The 23,909-nt window shown below is 36.0% G+C and overlaps 2 protein-coding genes and 1 long non-coding RNA gene across 10 annotated transcripts in view; 2 read left to right on the top strand and 1 right to left on the bottom strand.

The window, feature by feature from the left end:
* The window catches only part of lepr (leptin receptor), an 847,758-nt gene that overhangs the window by 221,744 nt on the left and 602,105 nt on the right, over positions 1–23,909 (top strand). The window lies entirely within an intron of this gene.
* pde4ba (phosphodiesterase 4B, cAMP-specific a) overlaps positions 1–23,909 on the top strand; it is a 338,467-nt gene that overhangs the window by 129,521 nt on the left and 185,037 nt on the right. Inside the window, exon 1 of one of the 8 annotated variants that reach the window (XM_087257481.1) lies at positions 19,904–20,357. The exons of the other annotated variants lie outside the window; for them this stretch is intronic. Coding sequence (XP_087113607.1) covers positions 20,140–20,357 — 218 coding nt within the window. The 5' untranslated portion in view covers positions 19,904–20,139. Of the gene's footprint in view, positions 1–19,903; positions 20,358–23,909 lie in introns of those variants that run through there. 8 annotated transcript variants of the gene reach the window in all.
* On the bottom strand, positions 6,537–19,791 carry LOC147843545 (uncharacterized). Its single transcript, XR_015493791.1, has 3 exons — positions 19,181–19,791; positions 14,623–14,737; positions 6,537–7,416 (listed from the first exon to the last, which is right to left on the bottom strand). It is a non-coding gene; the product is annotated as an uncharacterized LOC147843545 (long non-coding RNA).

Here is a 23,909-nt window from a genome sequence, read left to right as displayed (position 1 = left end):
CTTTAACTCAGAAATGCTGCTCCAAATCATGGTTAGCCAGTGTGTAAGATGGCAAATGATGAAACACAATCAAGACCAACCAACCTTCTTGTGCCTGAAAACACAATCTGCTGTAAACATCTACTTACCAGGCTTAAAACCCAAACCATAGTACAACAGGCCTCTATAGGCTATAACTTCAATCTTTGTTTTGTTCACTTAATTTAGTCTTTTTAACATCTTGATCGTTGAATGAATTATTGCAGACTCGTTTATCTGTTTCTCTGACTGAAATCAAGATATCATTTATATTTTAAAAAAATTATTCCTTGGCTCCATGACAGGTATGGAAACTTGTCTAACAAAGCAAACAGCAGCAGGTCTTGTGAGTGATCAGTTGCACTAGTATTACAAATATTTTTTTCTCTCTTTTTTTAGCCAGTGAAGCGTGAATGTTGACTCTTCTGGTTTGTGACCGGTTGTTTGTTGTACAACCCTTAACAAGAGAAAATATCACCTTTGTAGGGAATAAGTGTTTAAATGTGGCTCTCATGATTCAGGTTTGTTTAGTGCTGTACAATATTCTTCAACAACGTTTAGTTGTAAATTACATGAACAGAATAGAATGTAGAGTTACGGTAGAAGCATCTGGAAATCTGAAAACTACTTCAAATTTTGACCTTTTTATTTTATGGCAAAAAGTATTAAGTATAGGAATATATTCCATAAAAAACATTTAGTACATTTTCAGCTTGTAATATATTAAAACTTAATTATCTCTAGTTATATGCATTCATTCATTAATTTTCTTTTCGGCTTAGTCCCTTTATTAATCCTGGGTCACCACAGCGGAATGAACCGCCAACTTATCCAGCACATTTTTACTCAGCGGATGCACTTCCAGCCACAACCCATCTCTGGGAAACATCCATACACACTCATTCACACTCACACACTACAGGCAATTTAGCTCACTCAATTCACCTGTACCACAAGTCGTTGGACTGTTGGGGAAACCAAAGCACCCGGAGGAAACTCACACGAATTCAGGGAGGAGATGCAAACGCCAAACAGAAACGCCAACTGACCCAGCCGAGGCTCGAACAATCAGATTTTTTGAACCCTCAGATTTTAGATATTTAAATAGTTAAAATCTCAGACAAATATTGTCTTATCCTGACAAACTTTACATCAACTGAAAGCTTATGTAATCAGCTGTATATGATGTATAAATCTCAATTTCTAAAAAACTGACCCATATGCTGGTTTTGTGGACCAAGGCCACAGATATTGTACTGATCATTAAATCATTGGAAATCTCCTTAATCTTGTTAGATAATGTTCTTAACATCTGACATATGCTTTACATAAAGCCTAAAATTATGTAAATCCCAAATTGCTGCACAAGTAGATGAAGTATATTAGTTTTGCTTGCAGCTCAGGTGATTTTAGCCACAGCTGCTTATATTGTTGCTATGAGGAGAGGACAAAAAATGTGTGGTTATGGTTGGCACCACAGCAACAGCGTATTCATAATCTTCAATCTGTCATGCATCACTCAATTTGAGGAATAAAACAATCGTTCATCATTTAAATTGGTCTGTAATATAGTTTTAAACTGCAATATATTTTGATGTGCACAACTTTACCAATAAGACCATAATCATATGTGTGTAGATATTTAAAAACAAATTTTGTGGTTAACTCCAGATCCCATATGGTTTGTTGTTTTTGATTTCACCTACTATATCTATATTCTAGTTGATGTTGTTTGCCAGTAGATGGCAGCAGAGAGTAAACTACATCCTGACTCCTGTTCTCAGGTGTTTGCGTGTGCGTGTTTGAGACACCTCTGGTTTAGTAAAGCTCATGAGCATTCATCAGTCTGCCCCCCAAAAACACTCCAGATCCACATTTGTCATACAATATATCAAAGTAGGCCATTTGGTTCGTTGCCTCTTTCAAATGGATAGCAAAATGAGGCTAAACTGGATGTTTGGTTATACCGAGCGTTTATTTAAAGGAATAGTTCACCCAGAAACAAAAGAGGTGAATGATCTAAATTTCGGTGTTTGTCACACAAAGGTATTGTTTGACCTACTTCCAACTGAAATGTAGCTCACACCCCTTTTCTACCCTTTTTTTCCCTCTTTTTTTTCTTTTTCTTCTTCTTTTATTTTCTAATAGATTTTAAAAAAAAATCATTATTAATGTGGAATAAGGAAAAACATGGTCAGAAGATTTTATTTAATTAGTAATTGTTTCAAAGTTTAGAAGTGATAGTCTCTTTTTAATGTTTTATTTGTAAAACACATTAAAAATATACAAAAATGATGACATAAACAACAATAAGGAAATACACTGAGTATTTTGAGCAAAATAATAATAATAATAATAATAATAATAATAATAATAATAACAAAAATAAATAAACAAACAAACAAACGAATAAATGAATGAATGAATGAATGAATGAATGAATGAATGAATGAATGAATGAATGAATACTAGTTTAATCTTATTTACAGAAAAAAACAAGTCTACAATGTGTTGACCAGAACTAGTTTGCAGTACCAAGCTGGGAGTTGGGGGGTGGGGACTCAATCAGAAGGAGCAGGGTCAAGAATAGTTTGGACATGTGTGTCGACAATTTAATTAAAATATTGCTAGGTCGATGAAGAGAGTACCTAATTTTCTCTAATTTTATCAAATAGAGAACATTTCTTATCCAACATTTGTGGGAAGGAGGGTGAGGGCTTCTTCAGTTCAGAAGAGTTAACTGCCTAGCCAGAAGGCTTAAGAAGGCTACAAAGCCTGCAAAATGAAAGGGTAAAGTGTGGTCGGGCGGGAGAACCCCAAATAAACCAATAATTTGACAAGGTGGAATATCAACAGTGATAATAGCCATTGAAAAAATTTGCCTCCAAGAAATGATACACTCTTAAGAATAAAAGTGATTCATAAAGGTTCTTAAGTGCTAACACAAAGTCTCATCTTTTAAACTACTTTACTCAGTTAGGAGTGCACATTCCAGTAATAAAATGATGTGTTGGAATACTAGTTTGACAGGGATTTGATAAAACAGATAAAGGCTTGATCCTCAAGGTTTTCTTTTAGTTACTTTGTTGTGCACATATTTGCTCCAGTTTGAGTTTTACTTGCTCCATACACATTTACTACATTTTTTTGTCAAATGTCTTCATTTATTCTACTTTTGAAGGATAAATAAAAGAAATGAAATAACGCAAACCATAAATATCATTGATACTGGCTTTGCTGTACTTCAGCAAACATGCTACTGCTACTGACAGATGTGATTAGTAAAGAGCCAGTGCACAATTTTTAGCATACTGCATATTTACTACATAAAATACACAATATTTGTCTAACGAATGAATATTGTGAGTTAAATAAATCTGAACAATACAAAAAACAAAGTATTTAAAGTTGACATGCAGTAAATAAAATGTATTTGTGATGAAATGCAAGCGAAATTAGACTCCTACGGTCATCCATGAACAAGAGGATATAGCAGAGAATGTCAATGAAAGAACAGTTCAACACTAAATTATTACTATCTTCAGCATTTGCAAAACATTGTGTGTTTTATATATTTAAAGATTTATTCATGTATTTATTCATGTTTATGTTGGTAATAAACTAAAAAGGTAATTCGGTGTTGTTTAAACATACACACTGTAAACTGTCAATTCAATGCTACTGATGACATGAGTTTGAAAAGCAACAGACATAATGCAGTTCTAACTGAGAAAAGAACTCTTTTTAAATTTACAGTATAAGACTATTTGCCACATTAAACTTAGCTTTTTAGCACATGCTAGCACATTAATTGTATGTGCTGTTAAGGTAACAGAAATAGATAATATCAGGTGAGTAGAGAAACCAGCATACATTGATGAATAATCATGTGATACTTTAATAGTCACTTTTGCAAGGAAGTGGAACAAATGTTTTGTTGGTATTTCATATGGCAAACTTTAATGATGTGACCCCCCCTCCCCCAAAGTTGCTTGTACTGTTGAGTACATTTAATGCTGTGTATTTTTGAACATACATTTACTTACTCCCAGGGTTGTTTATATGGCCGCACATTGTTGGTGTTTCATGACATATAATTCTTTCGAGGTAGGTCGTTAGCCCAACACTCAACCCCTAACCTGGAGGACCAGGACATACACACATACACTATGGACAATTTTAAGTTACCCAATTCTCCTATAGCGCATGTCTTTTTATTTACATTTTTTGTTTTGTTTGTTGGACAACAGTATCTCCAGCAGAAAAGATTTCCAAAGCTGCCGTTAGGGTTAGGGAAAAATCTGTTTTTTTTTTTTTTAAATAAAGACAGCAGAAATCAATAATTAATTAGAATTAGTTAGCGTGAAGTGTTTACTGCTCTAAAATATGAAAATGTTTTTATCCAGACTTTTAAAAAGAACATATTTTAGAGCAGGAATCAAAATACTAAAAACGTACAAAATCGTGAAACGATGAAACTTGGATATATTTATCCAAGTTTATCATACTGTCAGAATATTATGTGATGTGACGCAGACAACTTAAGTGTGGATTCAAATGCAGGTTAGAGATGTAATGTAAGCAACACAGGGGCAAACAGAATTATACAGGCAATCCAAAGCCATATAGTCAAAAACACAGGCAGATGGTCAGAAGGCAGGCAGCAGACAGGAATAAACAGATAAACAAGGCGAGGGTCAAAACACAGCAAAGCAAGAAAATGAAAATGCGTCGTAATGCTCACAGTACAGTTTACAAGACTCAGTAAATAGTGTGTGCCTGTGATGCTTAAATAGTCCATGTCATCAGTCTTTGACAATCCTCCGGCTGTGTATATGCAATCAGTCAGGATCAGGAACAGCTTTGTGTGTGTGTGGTGCATGGCTGTATCTTGTAGTCCATGAAATGGAGGATTTGAAGTCCGTTAGCAATCAGTGTATATACCAGTGATCTGCTTAGGCTGGATCGCTGGTGATCGTGACAATCTTACATTGGCCCATATTGCCCACACATAAAAACAACTCTAGCAACATTTTAGCTAATTGTGCAACATTTCTATCTCTATTGCAGGTGTCTGTGTCAGTATGGTTAAGAAACACTATAGTATTTACTATAAATTACTTTAGTGTATTTTCAAGTGGGTGCCTGACAAATGAAAATAGATCTGGTAGCAGATTTTGAAATCTCTGTTACTTTTTACCTTGCATTTTACCTTTACATTGATTATTATTGATTTAGGATATGCAATGACACAGTGGCTCAGTGGTTAATACTGTCACCTCAAAGCAAGAAGGTCATTCGTTTTAGTCCCAGCTGGGTCACTTGGCATTTCTGTGTGGAGTTTGCATGTTCTCCCCATGTTGGTGTGGGTTTCCTCCAGGTGCTCCAGTTTACCCCACTGTTTAGAGACATGCAGTACAGGTGAATTAAAGAAACTTAATTGGCCGTAGTGTATGTGTGTGAATGAGTATGTATGGGTGTTTCCCAGTACTGGGTTGCAGCTGGAAGGGCACCTGCTGTTCAAAGCATTTAGCGTAATGTATTTGGGTGCAATATATCGTACAAACAAAAATAGATATTGTGACAGGCCTACATATATGTATAAAGGAATACCTGGGAAACATTCATTATTCGCCCTGCTAGCTCACCCTCATGCATTTCTGCTCTTGTTAGAGCTGTCTGTTTGATGTGTGTGTCAGGAGAATCAGGTTTAGGGAAAGTGCTATATTTGGAGCACAATTATTTTCCTGCTGACGTGACTCCGTTACAGATTGATTTGGGCGCTCCCAGGTGGCTTGTGGGATAGCTTTACGGGCCAGGCATAAGCGATGATGCTGGAGGACAGACACTACAGGGCACTGAGCTTTCTGCCATACTGATTCATCTGTGATGTTACCCACTTTCACTGGAATGAGCGCTCTTTTGTGCATGTGTGTGTGTGTGTGTGTTCATGAAAAAAAGAGAAAAAGAAATTTCTGACATCACATCATGCAGACAGTGTGAGGCAGATTCATTCAGAAGTGCAGATCCACGAGACTGCAGGGCATGAGATCTCCTCATGCTCTTGTTCTCGGGTCAGGTCGAGGTCTGTTTAGTCCTAATCTGTCACTTCCTATTGGGTGAGTGGCTGTATGACGCAAGGACACATCTGTCTCTGATGGTTTGTCATTATTATCTCTTAGTAATATTTAATATACTGTCCATCATGTGTGAAACCTGCATTACTGAGGATAAGCTGCTCTTTTTATGGTCCGCTAAAATTAAAATGACAGTTTGTTGGGTGTTAGTATCAAAATGTCTTAAAAGTGGTCTCCAAAATAATGACTAAATATACAGTTAGAAGATATAAGCATTTAAAAAGGGCAGTTTCTCACTTCCACCAATATAGATCAGTGATTTCTATAAAGTCATCTCATAGTTTCTAACCAGATCTTTTGACCAATCAAATGCTATTTAGTTTCTGAAACATCCTCCCCTTTTTAAAGGGATAGACCCAAAAATGAAAACCTAGGCAAGACAAGGGGATGCAAGTTTATTAATATAGCACATTTAATACACATTGGTAATTCAATGTGCTTTCCATAAATAACAAGAAATGAAACAAGAAAATAAAAATCTTTAAAAGAATTAAAAATTATTAAAACAGATGAAAACAGATTCAAATGTGTTAAAGCAAGTTATTTAAAGAAATATTTGTGTGATCTGTCAGATGTAGCTTAGTGCCCATTTAGTAAAGGCACAGCTAAACAGATGTGTTTTCAGTCTTGGTTTGAATGTGCCTAATGTTGGAGCACATCTGATCATTTCTGGGAGCTGATTTCAGCAGCAGGGTACGTAGTGGCTGAAAGCCGATTCATCCTTTCTACTGAACTTTCACGGTTTCGCGGTATTGTGATTACTTCTCTAAAAAATATTCTTTTTAAATGTCTGGGTAAAAACTATTTTTTCCCCCCATTTGAACACAACATATTTCATTTTGAGAAAAATTAAAAAAAATTTGGAACAGTAACTGTATAATGCTAAATAAATTATTGACTTCTGCTGTCTTCATTTGTTTCAAAAACATTTTTTTTTTACAATTCAAAAAGGCATCTTTTCTGTTGGAAATACTGTTGTTCTAAAAAACAAACAAAAAAATGCAAAAAAGAAAAATGTACATATATTAAAGAAAATATTGACGGTTTTAAAATCTTGACTTGCCAAACCACGGTATACCTTGAAAACAGTTATCATTCCATGCCTGGGTGTGATGTGCTCTAGTTTTCTGGTTCTGTTCAGAATCCTGGCCGCAGTGTTCTGGATGAGCTGCAATTGTCTGACTGTCTTTTTGGGAAAGCTAGTGAGGAGTCTTTTACAGTAATCCATCCTGCTGCTGATAAAAGCATGGACAAGTCCTCTCTGAAAACAAAGCATATAATTCTTGTAATATTTTTGAGATGATAGTATGCTGATTTACTTACTGCTTTAACATGACTATTGAAATTCAGACCTGACTCCAGAATCACACCAAAATTCTTGACCTTTTTTGTTGTTTGAAAAAAAAAAAACTTACACACTATTTGTTTTGCCTAAAGCAGATCCAAACTTTTAAACATTTCATTTTGCTGTTCAACACTAAAGAAAATATTTATAAAAGAGCTGAAGACTTGCAACCATTGAATTCCATAGTAGGAAAAACTAAAAGCCTAATATGGAAGTCAGTGGTTACAGGTTTTCAGCTTTTTTCAAAATATATTATTTTGTTTTTAACACATAAAAAGAGAAAGGCAAACAGATTTGTTAGAAGTTAAGGGTGAGTGGTGACAATTTTTTGTATTGGGTGAACTATCCCTTTAAGACACTAAAACTACTGAAATTATTTACTAAGAAATAAAAGAAACTAGTAATAAATGGTAATAGAACAGTGTTAATCCGAGCTCTCTATTTATATTACTCGCAACAGCAAGAGGAGGAATTCAAGTAGGAGGGATGTAATTGTGCTGTGTGCATCTATATTGTACTAACCTCTGTATGGCAAGCCCAAAGAGGCAAAATGCATTGCACTGTTAGCGTATTGGCAACTAGGACATTGAAAATGAAGTATGTTACATAAAGTTACCGCTATAGTGAATGGCACAGTCTTCACTATATATAATTCATAAAATAAGCTTTCCACTGGAGCGAATGAAGTTTGGTTTTACGTGACCCGCTACAGCAAACATATTCATGGTCTGTTCCAGTCTAGAGAGAAAGCACAGAGCAAATCATATGCACAAGTCGACACGGACCACAAATCGCATCAGACTCATTTGAATTACATTGAATGACTCATCGAAATACATTCAAATAACATCAACTGTCATGTTTACAATGGAAAACTAAGCCGAGTACTAGCGGTGTTTATAGATTAAAGATTAACTTCACAGGCCAACCTGTCTGCATTCTGTCCAAGCTTGCAGATGCTCTGCTTAACATCATTTTTGTCATGTGCAGTCAGCTTATTGTCTACGAGCGTCCTGTTTTGTTTCGTATATATAACAGTAAATGTGTTAGAATAGGTACTGCATGTACACCACACTCGATGAAATATACTTTGATGAAAATATTTTTTCCCAGGGCCTTACAGTTACCTGGAGAGGAAACATGTCTAGGACTGTATTTTAAAACGGAGAAACGATTAGAAACAGCCTTACTGTCAAACTGTGGCTGTTGTGAGTCAAAGACACTTTAACTCAACAACTCTGACTAGCAGAGCTGTGATATAAACAAAACACTTCTGGCTATTTTTAAAAAGTCAAACACATTGTGCCAAAAATATGCATTATTTACTCATAGTCATGTCAATGCATAGTCATCATCGTGGATATTTGAGTAACACTTTATTTTAAGTCACAGTTCATGTTATTAATAAACCAATAGCTAAGACTATGAACTTAATGGGGGATGTAAAATATGATCATACAGGCCCGTAGCTAGCCTATAAAAAAGGGTTGGTTCTTTTATTCTTAAAAGTTGCTATTATTCGCTTCATTATCTATTAAATTACAAGGTTCAGATGCTGCATTTTAGAGACATTTTAAGCACACCTTTTGGATTAGCTTGTCGGAGGGTGACATACGGAGACCCAGAAGGGACGTGATGTTTGGTAAAAAAAACTGCGTGGGAAAAAAAAAAAAAAAAAAAAAAAATATATATATATATATATATATATATATATATATATATATATATATATATATATATATATATATATATATATATATATATACGTTTTTGCATTCCCAAAATAGATGTTTTTTGTTCCCTCGCAAATCTGTTTTTCCAGAAACACTTCCTGTTCACTTCATACATGTCAACCCTCCTGTTTTTGCCAGGATTCTCCTGTACTTTACCATTCTATCCCGCTATCAGCCTATCATTAAGTATTTTCCCATATTTCTGATGTTTTTTTAATCTTGAAAGCACGTTGGAATTATTATAAAAATGTCTGCATTCGCTTTCTTTCCATTAAAGCTGTGCGTCGATCATCGCCATTCATATGCAACCTCTGAATCAGTGAATGCATACATGACTGACAGACGCGCTCCAAATGATAAACTGATCCCTGATCAGATCAGAGCTTCCGTACACTACATTAAAAGTGACACCTCTGTTATCAAGAGCACCTCTGTTATCAGAGCAGCAAATGAATCTCGTTTTGTTTTGTTTTATAACAGAGGTGTCAGTTTAAGAATGCACAGATCTATAATGAAAGCATTCTATTACTTCAGTAACTGTTTGTGCTCATTTAAGAGAAATTAGTTGTGTTTAAGATCAAACATGCAGGACGGACATGTTTACATATTATAAAGTGTATTTGTCTGTTTAAACACACATACGTATCCCAGAGTGCCCTGCACTTTAACCCCTCTTTAAATGGCTTGTAAAGAAGCTGATCTAGGATCAGTTTATCATATGGAGCGCACCTTTCTGTCATGCATGCATTCGCTGATGTTGCATATGAAGGGCAATGATCAACGCACAGTTTTAATGAAAAGAAAGTGAATGCAGACATTTTTATATTATGATATCGGGATAAAATGGTAAAATATCGGAGAATCCCAGCAAAAATGGGAGAGTTGACACGTATGCGTAAGTGAACATGAAGTGTTTGTGGAAAAACAGTTTTGCAAAGGAACGCAAAACATCATTGCATTCCCTCGTAAAACAACGCAACAACAATGCAACAACTTTAAAAAAATATTTAATTTTTCCTATCACTGTATTTTTTTCTCCCACCCATTTTTTCCACCACCATCACGTCCCTACCGGGTCTTTCCCACATTTTTGTCAAAGTGCTAACCATACTGTTTTAGCACAAAGTGTTTATTTAAAAATGTGCACGTTATTACAGTTTTATAAATAATGAAATTAGATAATAATTTTAAATGAAAGAAATATGAAAAAAAAAATAATAATAATTTATTATCATGTATCATTAAAAAAACTAAAACAATTAGAAGTTTGTTAAATCTATTTTTAAATGAAAACTGTAGCAAATAGGCAAATAACAAACTGGCCAGCTCACTTCCTCAGTCAGAATTTATCCATTTAAATAATTAAAGATTTTATATGTGTTAACAATTATTTGTGTTTCACAATTTATGATGACATTCTGTCAAAAATGGGACAAATGAGCGTGTATAGCAGCCAAATTCATCTTATCACATTGACCTGTCATACTTTATAACTACAGTTAAAATCTTATTAACAATAAGCCAGTAGATAATAGTGTGAATTGTGACTTAAATTTAAGTGTTAGCAATATTTGTATACATGTTTCATGCTTGTAAATGTACACATGCTTCTATAGTATACTACATTATATACAAATAGTAATTTAACCTTAAAGGTGCTGCATGTACGTTTTTGAATGTTCTAAAGCCTAAAAAATACCATAATATGTATGCAGATGTTTAAGAAACATCAATAGAAGTCTTATGTTTATTTGAAAAACAATGCTGAAGTCAAATATTCTGCTTTAAAAATGTGTTTTCTGTCAAAACGCTGTCTTTGTTTATGTTCTTTTAACCTGTCCAATGGCAGTTTAGCCAATTATATTTCAGCACCCCAGGTTGCCTTAGTGGAAAACCGCTTATTTCATTCATTTAGAAAGGCTCTGAAAGCATGCATCCGTGATCGAAATGTGACCTCCGTTGGACAGTAGCAGACTCCAAAATGAGACAGATTCAGTTCCACATAAGGATATTAATTAGCAAATAATAAAAACATTATGAATGTAAAGATTAGGTGAGCAGGTTACATTGGACATCATGCAGGTCCACCACAGGTTGCATCGTGTCCTAACAATACGCTTCGAGACAAGATACGCATTGGTAAGCAATTTTGTCTGTTTGCACCAGACAAAACACGACAGAAATTTAAATACAGCCATTCAGAGGCACAGAATATGCACTCACTCACAAAATGGTAAGGTTTATAATTTATTTAATACATATTCACCCTCTTTAACATTATTAAATGTGCATGCTGAATTACTCATACGTGTTTAATTCCAAAGTTTAATTTCAAACGTTTTTTTTTTATTTCATGATCTGAGGTGAACTATCTGCTGCTGCTTTCAGTATATGTCGATAAATGTCATGTAAGATGGCATTTCAACTCACATTGTAAGCATTTAACACTGAGGTGTACCTGAGGTGGTCATTGTCATAGTTTTCTGTTGTACACCTGTGAGAAATAGAAGCCACTTCTTGTATATCAATTCAGGGTTTTGGTTGGACAAAACCTCCATTTTATATGGAAAATGTTTCTTCTTTTGCACGGCGTTGCTTTCATTTACAATACGGTTTAAATCACTCGCTTCTGTCATCAATCTGGAAACCTGTGCCTGCGTTTGTATTGATCCAGGAGTGCAATACCTAGTTCAACCACTCGGTGTCAAACTTACATACTGCACCTATAATTTCCAGGACAAATACTGTATCTCAAGCTTTTTCAGATACATTTGACATTCCGACTGATCCAAATCCTATATTAATTATATTTGGAGTTTCTGAAGAATTTTTGAGACTTATAGGGGTACAACAACAGTTTGTTTTATATGTGTTGATGTATACCAAAAAACGTATCCTTTTGTTTTGGAAGTAAAAAGAAGTACAGCTTTTATATTATCGCTGACAGAGTTAACGGGTACATTACAAATGGAAAAAAAATTAAAAATCTGGTATGCTCTAATACTATATACTCTTAAGTCAAATAATAAAAAAACTAATTCTAAGGAATCCTACTATTTAGAATCACATTTTATTTAGAAGTAAAATGTGTGTGTGTGTGTGTGTGTGTTTCCCAGTTTATTTTGTCATTTCTCAGTGGCCTTTCTTGCAGAAAATTAGATTTACTGTTTTCAAAGGCTTTTGATTTTGTCTTGTTGGTGGTGTCCTTCTAAGCTCTTAGTAGAGGATTCTGAGACGTCTCCTTTCATATGACCCTTCACCTGAAAATGCCAGAGGAGCCATCAGATGTGAGTGGAGATGAAGGATGACTGGGTCACGCATACACACACACACAGACACACACAAAGACCTACTGTACCCTTAGAATGTGATTACACCACTGTGGCTAGGTTTGAAGCATTGTGTGTGCGTGCAAACAGTTTGGTTGGATTACTTGGCATCACGCATCTGACTTTCTAGTCTTGATTTGTGCTTAGAGACTAGAGAGAAGTAATGTAGGCCGGCTGGGGACTGAGAAGGCCTGCGGTAATCAACTTCACTTCAAATCAAACTGACCTGCATTTCCCACATTGTCAAATACAATGTCTCCTGCTGTAACGTGAAGAGCTCATTGTAATCATTTAAATCAGTTTACTAACAGCTAAGAGAGTCTGTACCACATATCCACAGACTATAAGAAATGCATTTCAGTGCAGCTCCAGAAGTTCCTGTCTGACTATAATGCAGTTACAGTTGAGCTGTAATTGAATCAGGTTTACATTTCCTTCGCATTTAATTTTGGTTTTGCTTCTGTCTAAATGAAATGCAGTGGCGGAGAATCTTTGCTGTGTGTATCAGCATCTATGCTGTCTTTGCAGTGAAAACACTTCTAAACAGTTGATACATACAAAGCAAACTTAACATGGAAATGAAATTGTGTAAGAAGCCAAATTGCATTTCAGTATGAGAATACTATCAAATCAGTTAGAGTTCATATAGTGAACAATATAATAATGGAAATAAATTTTTTAACATTAGGTTTAGAACAGGTGAAAAGTTGTAACGTTTCCGGTATTACCAGAATTTGTGTGAACGCAGAAGGAATATTGCAATAGAGGAAAGAGCGTGTTCTATACGTCTACTAACATGAGACGCCTTACTCCGACCAATCACAACATTGAGACGCATTTACATCCGCGCTGTTTACGTAAATTAAGGCCTTTGAATATTTCTCCAGACACATTTAGCTGCTGGATGTTAGTCAGATAATGTTTTTTATGTTCCCTCCTAATGCCAACTGTGGAAAAAAGTATCGATAAAATGCTTATGATAAACCTCTGTTTGTTTACTTTCAAGCTCTGCTTCAGTTGCTTGACATGTGTGCACATGAAGCAGCCGGTGAGCACCAGCACACACACATATTAAGTACTATCAACCATCAAAAAAACCCGACCCCTTCTATGTTTACAAATACAATCGCAGCCGTTTTGAGGTCATTTGGGGTTAATGTCAGAATTTACCAGTATTTTGGAATGGATGTGTGAATGATCTTTTCTGGAATAATTCCGCAATGTCCTTGCCTTTGTGAACAGTGCTTTTTTGAATTTAATTTTAAAGTCATTCTGGTAATTTTCCAGATTTTTACCAGTATTACAATGTGAAAGGGGCCATTGTCTCATTCAGTTTAAAGTGCTTTATAGGCTTCATTATTCCAACTGTAAATTGAATAAAATATTTCCTGAAATGTCGCGATTGTGTGACAAAAGCAGTTTTTATAGATTCCAACCTGTCTCATTTCTATGTTATGTGTCCTAAACTAAAGAGCTTCTTGAACAAAAAAATTGGAGCTTTTTCAGATACATTAGACATTCCGACTGATCTAAATCCTATATTAATTATTATATTTGGAGTTTCTAAAGAGTTTTTGAGACTTACAAGGGTACAACAACACTTTCATATGTGTTGATCTCTGCCAAAAAAAAAAAAAACGTTTTGGAAGTAAACAGAAGTTCCAGCTTTTATATTATAGCTGACGGAGTTAACAGGTACATTACAAATGGAAAAAAAATCCAGTATGCCCTAATAGACAAGGTTTTGTTATTTGAAAAAAAAATGGTCCCCTTTTATTCCTTTTCAACAGTTTTGTAATTAATATGTTTACTATGCCTTTAATACCAACTTTTACTATTGAATAGCACTGGTGGATTGTTGGTTTGGGGAATGCATGTTTTTTTTTTTTTGTAGAACTATTATTTCAAGATAGGCTCATTCTGAAAACCTAGCCCTATATGCATTCTAGAGATCGTTAATTATGTAGCCAAAGTACGTATGGCTACATTTTATTTTTTAAATGAATGCTACAAGGTGCTATGATGCCAATCCTTTTTATACTTACCAGCTGACCGCTTACCTCCGTTTGGATGGCTTTCCCGCTGTTATCAGTTTGTCCAGTAGCTCGCCATGTAATTCGGTGGACTTGAGGAGATGACCACAACGATGTGGTTTGAATTCGGTGAAGAACGGTTCTAGAAAGCGGGTGAGACAAAAACAGAAGCAAAAAATTAAATAAACAAGTAAATAACAGGGTGAGAATGTGGTAAAAAACAGACAAGGGCTTTTCTTTTTCTGAATTGTTTTTTAAATTTGTCGGTTGGGTTTAGGGAAGTGGGCCGGCGGGTCAACCTGTGCTTCCTAAAATAATATTGGTTGGGTTAAGGGAAGGATGCCAATCAGTCAGTCAGTCATTTAGTCAGTCAAACAGTCAGTCGACAGCAGCCTCTGGTGGATTTACGAGAGAACAGCAGGCACAAATAGCACCAACGAGAGAAATTTGAGATCTCAAAAAGCATAAGCAGCGGCCTCTCGTGGATTCGTGAAAACAAAAACTGCAAAAAAACGTAGCTCTTGGGACGTATTTGGTATTTGTCTCCAGAAATGTATACAGAGGAATGTTTTCAAAATGAGCCTCGGTTTTTATTTTTATGACTGTTTTTTGTTTAATTTTTTGATGTCTAATTGTTAAAATGTAAGCTTTATTTTTATATTTTATAAAAAGTGTATTTACAAGTGAATGTCTGCTAAAGTTTCTTTAGATAAAAATATTTAAACCAAAAACTAGGAAAACATGCGACTTTGTAGTATTTCGACATGAATTAATACAATAAAATTGAATGTGCAAGCACTGTAACTATATCCACCTCTCTAAAAGCTAGTTTTCAGTGGCTTTAATAAAATTTTCATTTAATCTCTTTGTGGCTAGATATGTTATTTACTTTAAAAGGCAGAAACCTCAACTGATGCGCCCAGTGTTTTGGCTAGAGTGAATCTTACTTTGTCTTACATATTCACTAAATATTTAGCAGGGTAACAAATGTTGCTGGGATGTGTTGAAAAGAATTTACGAGATGCCTTCTCACAAACCAATGCTGTGAAATGATTTAAAATTTTCACTCTGCAGGGGTTGTGTTTGTCCTGATTCTCATTCAGTGACTAACACACTTTTCTCTCGTCTTAGCTTTCTATTTTTCCTCATAATGTCGCCACTGGTGCTCAGCGTCTCTCATCTTTTTTACTAGCAATGGGAAGCCATATGACCTCTCAGCAGTCAGCAGTAAGGAAATGTCTTTATGTAAGACCTTCAGTTATGTAAGACCTTTCCACTAAGGCTCCATCAGTGAATGGGCTCACAGCTCAGAAAGGTCAGAGTGAATTGATCATATTCCTCTTCAATGAACTCGGCTCTAGACTTATATTTTTCCACAAGATTTAGAGAAAAGCAGAGAAAGGAGAATAATAGTATTTTATTAGTTTAGTAAGCATGGAAATTCATAGGCTGTAAGTTCAAATCCTGACAGCAGTGAGTCATGAACTGTCATCCTTTAGTATGCCACTTTACTTGAGGTTGGTCCCGGTGGATTCTCTGCTTGGTGTCTGCTAAATGGAAGTCCATCCACAGGTTTCTCAAATGGTGTTTACAGATTTGCACTTTAGTTTCTCACTGTGGTGTAACCTCCCTACTGGTTAGTTTATGAATAGACTCAAAGTTTCCGCTCAGTAGAACCCATTTAGCACAGTGGAGCAAGATCTTAAGACAAAATGCAGACCTGTTTTAACATCGACATTTGTCTTTGCAATGCCAAACTAAGCTGTGTTCTAGCTGTGTTTATAGATACAACATTTACTTCACAGGCCAATCTGTTCAAGTTTGCAGAAGGTCTGTGTAACATAATTTTTGTCATGTGCAGTTAGTTGATCGTCTACGTGCAGGCTGTTTATTTCTGCATGTATAACAGTGAAAGTGTTAGAGGAAAAAAATCCATCAATCTAAAAGAGTGTTCAGCCAAACCGCAAAAAGTGCAAAATTATAATCAAAAAAGCAGCAACACCAAAGCATGTAACGTTTTGAGCACTTCATCAGACTTGTCTTTATCAGACATCAGAATGTGTTAGAGTTGCCATTGCTTTTACACCGTGTAACCATTCACAGTCTTATATAATCTTATATAGTCAATATAGTGCACTTTCATTAAAAAAGTAAAAATTTTACAAAAAAAAAACCAGATCTTTTATTTTGAAAAATGACTGTATTCTCTCGCTTTTATCTCAGTCACTTAAGCACCCAAATTTAACCCAAAAGCAGCAAAATGAGTAAGAAACAGACGTTTCTTTGCTAAGGGGAAAAGGTCTAGTGCAGGACCTGCAAACTGCCAAGAAATAGATCCACAACCCATTTATCAACAAATCAGATGAATTAACCATGTCTGTGCAAGAGGATAAGCCTTTTATGGGCCTTTTCAACACAATCTCACAGCAATTTGTAACTCTTTTATTTAGTGGCTAATTTGTATGAATTTGTACAATCTAATTTATACAGTTTAGTACGATTTGCTCTTCCCCTGATGGTTGGGTTTAGGGGTGGGGTTAGGTGCCATGCCTCCTTTTTAAAATCGTACAATTTCGTATGACTGAACTCGTACGAATAAGCCACTAAACTGGCAAAATGTAAATAATTACGTTTTCTTGTGAGATCAGCCTGGCCGTTTGCATATTGTTTCTTTTCTTGAGTTCATGCAGGTTCATTATTTCTAATGGAGATGCGCGGCTTGCGCTTCCAGATGCACCTAGTTGAATGAATACTGGGAGCGCACCGCAAGTCACATGACAAGAACTGACTGATCAACGTTAACTTGTATAGAATACACACATTTCGTAGACTAATTATCTCAGAAAAACACAGAACACTTAAACACTGTAGTGCTTTGTATTTTTCTGCATAAATAAAACTTGTATCAGAGTGACAGAAATGTTTTGTCAGCTTGTCATCCTCTGAGAAAATGATTGATGGTCGCCCCCCCGGTCGGTGGTAAAATTAAGCGTTTGATGCTAAAAAGGTTGGGGACCACTGGTTTAAGATATTGAGGTCCCTCAAGGTTCAGTTCTGGGTCCTATTCTCTTGTTTTGTCATGCAGAATTTCTATGATTTAGTTAGAATTTTACTAGAATTATTTATATTTATTTAATTTCATTTTATTTTATTAACGTCTATCCCTACTCCAACCATAAATCTAACTGTCACAGTAATGTAAAACCGATCTGGATCTGCAGTCTTCTGTATAGCTGATTAACCACAATAATGGGGAATCCAAAAGTGATTAAGTGTATAATACAGAGCTGCCCAAACCTGTTCCTAGAAATCTATTGTAGCTTCCTGCAAAGTTGAGCTGCAACCTTGATCAAATACACTTGTCTTTAATTACCAAGTGCTCCTTCTGATCCTAGTTGGTTTACTTGTATTTGATCAGGGTTGGAGCTGAACTCTACATGAAGGTAGGTCTCCAGGAACAGGGTTGAGCACCTCAATCTACAATATACAATTAGCATCTGACTAAAGATCCTTTAGGGATGTTCTCTTTTGTTTAAAATGATAAAAATACAGTGTGTTTTTATGCTATTGAAAAACACTTTTGTTGCAGACGTTAATATGACAATTTTTGTCACGAGCACAGTTGATCATGCAGCCTCTTTTATTGTGTTTATCAGAATTATGGCTGTATAAACTCACATCTTCAAGAGTAGGCACTGCATGTACACATGTCTATCCAAACACTTGGAGTTTACTTTCATGAAAACAATGTGTACCTGGACCTTACATTTACTCAGGGAGAAAAGTCCAAGATTTATCTTCCATCCACAGGGGTGCCTTAATATTTAGTTCTGGGCCCTTTCATTTTTTGTTATGTAATGTTTATGTTCCACATTCACCAATAAGGTTCAGTAGACTATGTTATGGATACAGTACCATCCATTTTAATACTTAAATCCATGCTGACATTCAAACATAAGTCATCTATCGAACTGTAGGATTTCTGTGTTGAAAGATCTGTCAAACAGCACAGAAAATGTACGACAGTACCATCTGTTCCAACTTTTTTGTTTATCCTCTCATTCATCATCTCCTGTTCTCATTACTTCCTTCTCCTTCGTCTCCATGGTGAAGTCCTGTCTGCTGGCGGGTGTTGACTGGCAGGTTGATAGCTGGCTAACGTGCTTCCATTCTGCAGCATGTCTCTATGAGAGCCGGAGATAATACCGCTGTGCTGTTGTCACAGGGCGAGCTGTATGCCGTTTCACGTTCAAATGCACGTTGAAGGGCATTCCGAAGTTCACATACAAAAATCACATTACGTTTTTTTGATTAGGTATATAGATGATTAGAATATGTATTGCTTTTTAGCTGAACATCTGTACACATGTACCTTGAGCCATTATTTAAAGGTGCTTATTTATTGATTTTCCTGGATGACTGATGAAATTTCATGTTGAGCTAAATATAAATGAAGGACATTCATGCATTACACCCTGCCTTTGCTTATTTTCAATTAAATATTGCATTTAAAACATTTTTTCTTTCCAAGTCACTCATTATTTTCTCTTTAAACCAGACACTTTAGTGTCTAACCTTCATTTACCTCATTTATTTCCCTGGACAGCGCTAATCCTGGACTTAAATTGCTTTTGGATTTTTTTTTCTTCCGTTTACCAGTGTCTTGAACGCCACTGAGCTGTGAAAGGGCAGAAGCCCTCATCAGAATTCAGCCAGAGACACCCATCAAACTAACCACAGCCCAGCCAATCAGCAGCAGGGAGGGGCGGAGCTTTTTCCGTCACTATGCACATTTTCTTTCTTTTTCTTTTTTTGAAAATCCAAGGATCTCAAAGCCATTCCATTTATTTTTCAAAGCAAGACAGCACCTGGGGTAGCAGGGTTAGGTGCGCTCACTCAGATCTTTCCTCCGGGTCTCCTTTCCGCATCTTGAGAAGCTCTGCTGGGTAGTTCCTGAAGAGAAAAGCCTCTGATGAGAGAGAAGACCTACTCTCTGCCCACTGTTGAATAATTTAAGATGGAGTTTCCTGGATCCGAGTGAAGTAAGTGAGAGTCTGAGGAGCTGCGAACAGAGCAGACGGAGTGAGTGGGAGACTGATAACTGAATAAATGAGAGAATAGTGGACACTCAAGATCCTAAGAGTCAGTTTTGCCTTTATAGAAGAGACAGAGAGTGATCTTTCTCTCTCATTGCCTAAAACAGAAAGACAGAGAGAGGTGTGGTTATAGAAGAGGAGAGAGAGAGTGTGTGTGTATTTTTCTTGTTCTCACAGGAAGGAGGTGTGACTGCACTGACGGGGACTGCTCTCAGTGTGTCAGTGGAACTGAATGAGAGAGGATTATTCTACTGCATTGCCGAAAGCCTAAGCTGACTGAGGAAGCGAGAGAATAGAGCAGCTCAAGCGCACACATTTATTCCTGTCTGACACACAAAACATCAGCCTGCATGGCATAACCTCTAGTTGACTGAGAGGAACGGAGGGAATAGTTGGCAGTGTGACTCAGAAAGGGCGAACTAGGGCTGTTTCCACCTGCAGCATCACCATGTCCTCCAATGAGCTGAGCGCTCCAGAATTGGACCCTTGCATTCGTACCTTTAAGGAGCACATGCATTTGGAGCTGGAGCCTCCGAGACTGGGAGCCGGCAACAAGCGCATTACGTCCCCGAAAATATCTCCCCGCAGCTCCCCACGTCTTTTCCGCAAGCTCATGGTTAACAAGGGCGGCCGCCACCGGCGAAGATTCACCGTCGCTCACACCTGGTAAGCGTGTCTGGTGTATGAAGTGGAAAGAGTGTCGGATTGTGAGAGGAAGTGTGAATGGGGAGGGTTTCAGTACTACGTTGTTGTTGCTTTTTTTTTATGAATGGCTCTGTATTAGATTGGATAAATGTTATTACGGGTCAGTGGGGTGTGATGTCACTGCAGGTGTGATGTCGTAGTGCTATGACTCAAAATAGATGTTAATGACAAAAGAAACTAAGAAATGATGCATGTGTCGGCTGCAACAGCAGGGTAATTCTATCACTGTGACATGACATAGTGTGATGGTCCCTTTGGTGTCTGTAAGTAGAACCATCACATTCTCTTTTCAGATATACGAGGTAGGATTTGTAAGCCTTTCTCTGCTAACTACACTGGTTTTTGACGGTTTTTATGTTTAAATGGTAGACATGAACGTAAAAGACTATAGATGTATTACAATGTTAGCATGCACCATAATCTAAATTGTTCAAAACCCGAATGCAGAATATATGTGCACTATATTTTTGTATCATTATTAATGCTTTACCATATTTTGTAAATAGTAGATACTTTATATTTAGCTCTGCATTTACAGTATTTTAGCTTACAAAGTTGACAACAGGTCTGGATAATGCTTTCTTTTATATGTTTTCTTTTGTCGTTAATGAAAATCATGGTTATTCCTCCAAATATTGATTCGTGAACTCATCTGAAGATAAAATACTACATTTGTGCTGTTTAAAATTGATTATAAAAACATTTTTTATTTTAAATAGGGAAGAAATGTTATCATTCATTTTTATAATAGAAAACACTAAATCAAATTCAATGAAATTGATCATTTTCAAGTGGTCCCTTAATTGTTTTTATAGCTGTACATGTAAAAATTGTCATGCAATTTTTTTTTTTTTTTGCATTAAGACAAAAGCTTCTAAAAGAATGCATGAATATTAATACATTATACATCAATGTTTTACATATTATAATGCAGAAATATATATATACACTCTCAGAAATAAAGGTACAGGATACAGGTCATTGGGGTGGTGCCTTTTCTAAAGGTACAAATTTATACTTGAAGGGTTCATAATGGTACTTCAAAGGTACTTTTTAGGTACATTTGGGTACTAATATGACCCTTTGAGGTACCAATGTGGATTCTTTGGGTACAAATATGTATCTTTTGAAAAGGTACCTCAACAGTGACAGCTCCTGTACCTTTACTTATCAGAGTGTACAGTTGCACTCAGAATTATTAGCCCCCCTTTGGATTTTTTTTTTTTTTTTAAATATTTCCCATATGATGTTTAACAGAGCAAAGACATTTTCAAAGTATGTCTGATATATTTTTTCTTCTGGAGAAAGTCTTATTTGCTTTATTTTGGAATAAAAAAAAGAATAAAAAATAAGACTTTTTAAAAAAAAACATGTGAACCTCAAAATTATTTGACCCTTTAAGCTATATATTTTTCGATAGTCTACAGAACAAACCATCATTCTACAATAACTTGCCTAATTACCCTAACCTGCCTAGTTAACCTAATAAACCTAGTTAAGCCTTTACATTTCACTTTAAGTGTCTTGAAAAATATCTAGTCAAATATTATTTACTGTCATCATGGCAAAGATAAAATAAATCAGTTATTAGAAATGAGTTATTAAAATAATATGCTTAGAAATGTGTGGAAAAAATCTGCTCTCCGCTAAACAGAAATTGGGGAAAAAATGTATAGGGGGGCTAATAATTCAGGGGGGTTAATAATTCTGATTGCAACTGTATGTACACAAATATCTATTATATTTATTTTTAGAAATCTATTTTCTCTCCTTTTTATTAGAAACATTCATTTACAAAACGAGTTACAATTCTTGTAGTTTCTCATAAAATCGTGGTCATTCAAACATTTTTGAAGGCATTAAATGAAGGTTTTGCGTCACTCTAAATAACAACATAGCACTAGTCATATCCACTCTTATCGTTAACTGTAACAGAATGAAAGCTTTGTGTCATGAGATGCTTCCTGTCTATTGAAGAGATTGGATCAGTGCTAGGAGGATGTAGGCAGGATATGATGTGACATGGAAGGTTTTTATCCTTTAGTAAATAGAACATTTGTCATCCTGTCTAGACCCTTGCTACGGTTATGCTATACAACAATGAAACAGCAAGCCTCTTTTTATGAAAAATCCAATAAAAGTAGCGACCTTATGAAAAAAAGATTTGAGTTTTATGTTCTAGAATGGAAGGTTTGTTTGGACGCGACGCATACTCGTGATGCATGTGGTCTGAAGCAGGATTTACACTTGTTTTATTGCCTGGAATTTTAAGCCGTTAGATGTGTTTTTCTTGGAATCAAGCCTCCGATGTTTAACACATTTGCCTCTTTGGGCGACTGTGTTTCACATCCATTTTGGGTCTAAAAGGTGTTCCTTCTTCTGCTTAGTTAGCCACTGTTTAATGTTTAATGTGTCTGGTACAATACACAGTACACACTGTGACTGGATTACATGAAGCACGCACAGCCACCAGCACCTATGCATTACTCATCCAGACAACCATTAGACACAGACAGAAGAGCGGTTAATAAGGGGAGTTTAATGGTGCAGACTGCAATAACTGCGGTGATTTGTTCAATTATAGTGACTGGGACTTTTAGCACCAATCTGCTGCACATGATGTCAATGGAAACGCATGCTTTCCATCTCAACCATTCATAAAATGAACCACAAAGTGATTTCAAATGTCATGCTTGTCTCGGAAAGGAACACTGCAGCCTAAAGATATGGTTGTCATCCTTTCTACATGCCGGAATATGACAGATTCAAACCTGTGAATAGTCAAGTGGTTATAACGGCCATCTACGGTAAATGCAACCTAGACATCCTCAGATGATCAGATTCAAACTTTGTCAACTCAATGAATGCGCATTGTGTAACTGGTGATTTCTTATGAGTAAAGGCTTGTGTCATAGTTCTGTTTGTGGTTCGGTTTATGCTGTGTTAGGTAACCAGGAATGGAGGAGGGGTTGTCTTGAGGGAGTGAGGTGGTGCATGAACATGGAGGTGGAGAGAAGACGGGTGCAGTCGTGGGGAAAATCTTAGAAGAGAGTCTCATCCCTTCGTGATAAATGGAGAGAAACTTTTTTTTTTATGTGTGTTTGGCCATTTATTAACACAATAATGGTGTTTTGGTGGCCTTGCGATGGTTTCAAAGTGCAGGATTTTTTTAATTATTTAATCAAGGAGACAATGTTTATTTTCATAAGGTTTTGTTCATAGCCTCTCTAAAAACAACAAATATAATTGAAAGTCAAGGGAATTTATTTTGGGAAAAAGCCACCAATGTAGTTGGAATAAACTGCAGGTTAGAATTGAATTTGCAGTTTTCACAACACAACTTACAGTCTGAGTCTTTTCTCTGACAGAAAATTGTTAAATTTAACAACTCAAGTGTTTTGACCTTGAATCATGTTGATATAAGCAAGAGAGTGTTTATACTACACTGTATTCAGCACTGCTTAAAACGTTTTGTGTTTTGGCCATTCATCAACATGATAATAGTGTTTTGGT

The sequence above is a fragment of the Danio rerio genome, chromosome 6 (genome assembly GCF_052040795.2).
Source record: "Danio rerio strain M-AB ecotype USA chromosome 6, GRCz13ab, whole genome shotgun sequence".
Lineage (NCBI taxonomy): Eukaryota > Metazoa > Chordata > Actinopteri > Cypriniformes > Danionidae > Danio > Danio rerio.
This window is presented reverse-complemented; position numbering and strand designations above follow the sequence as displayed.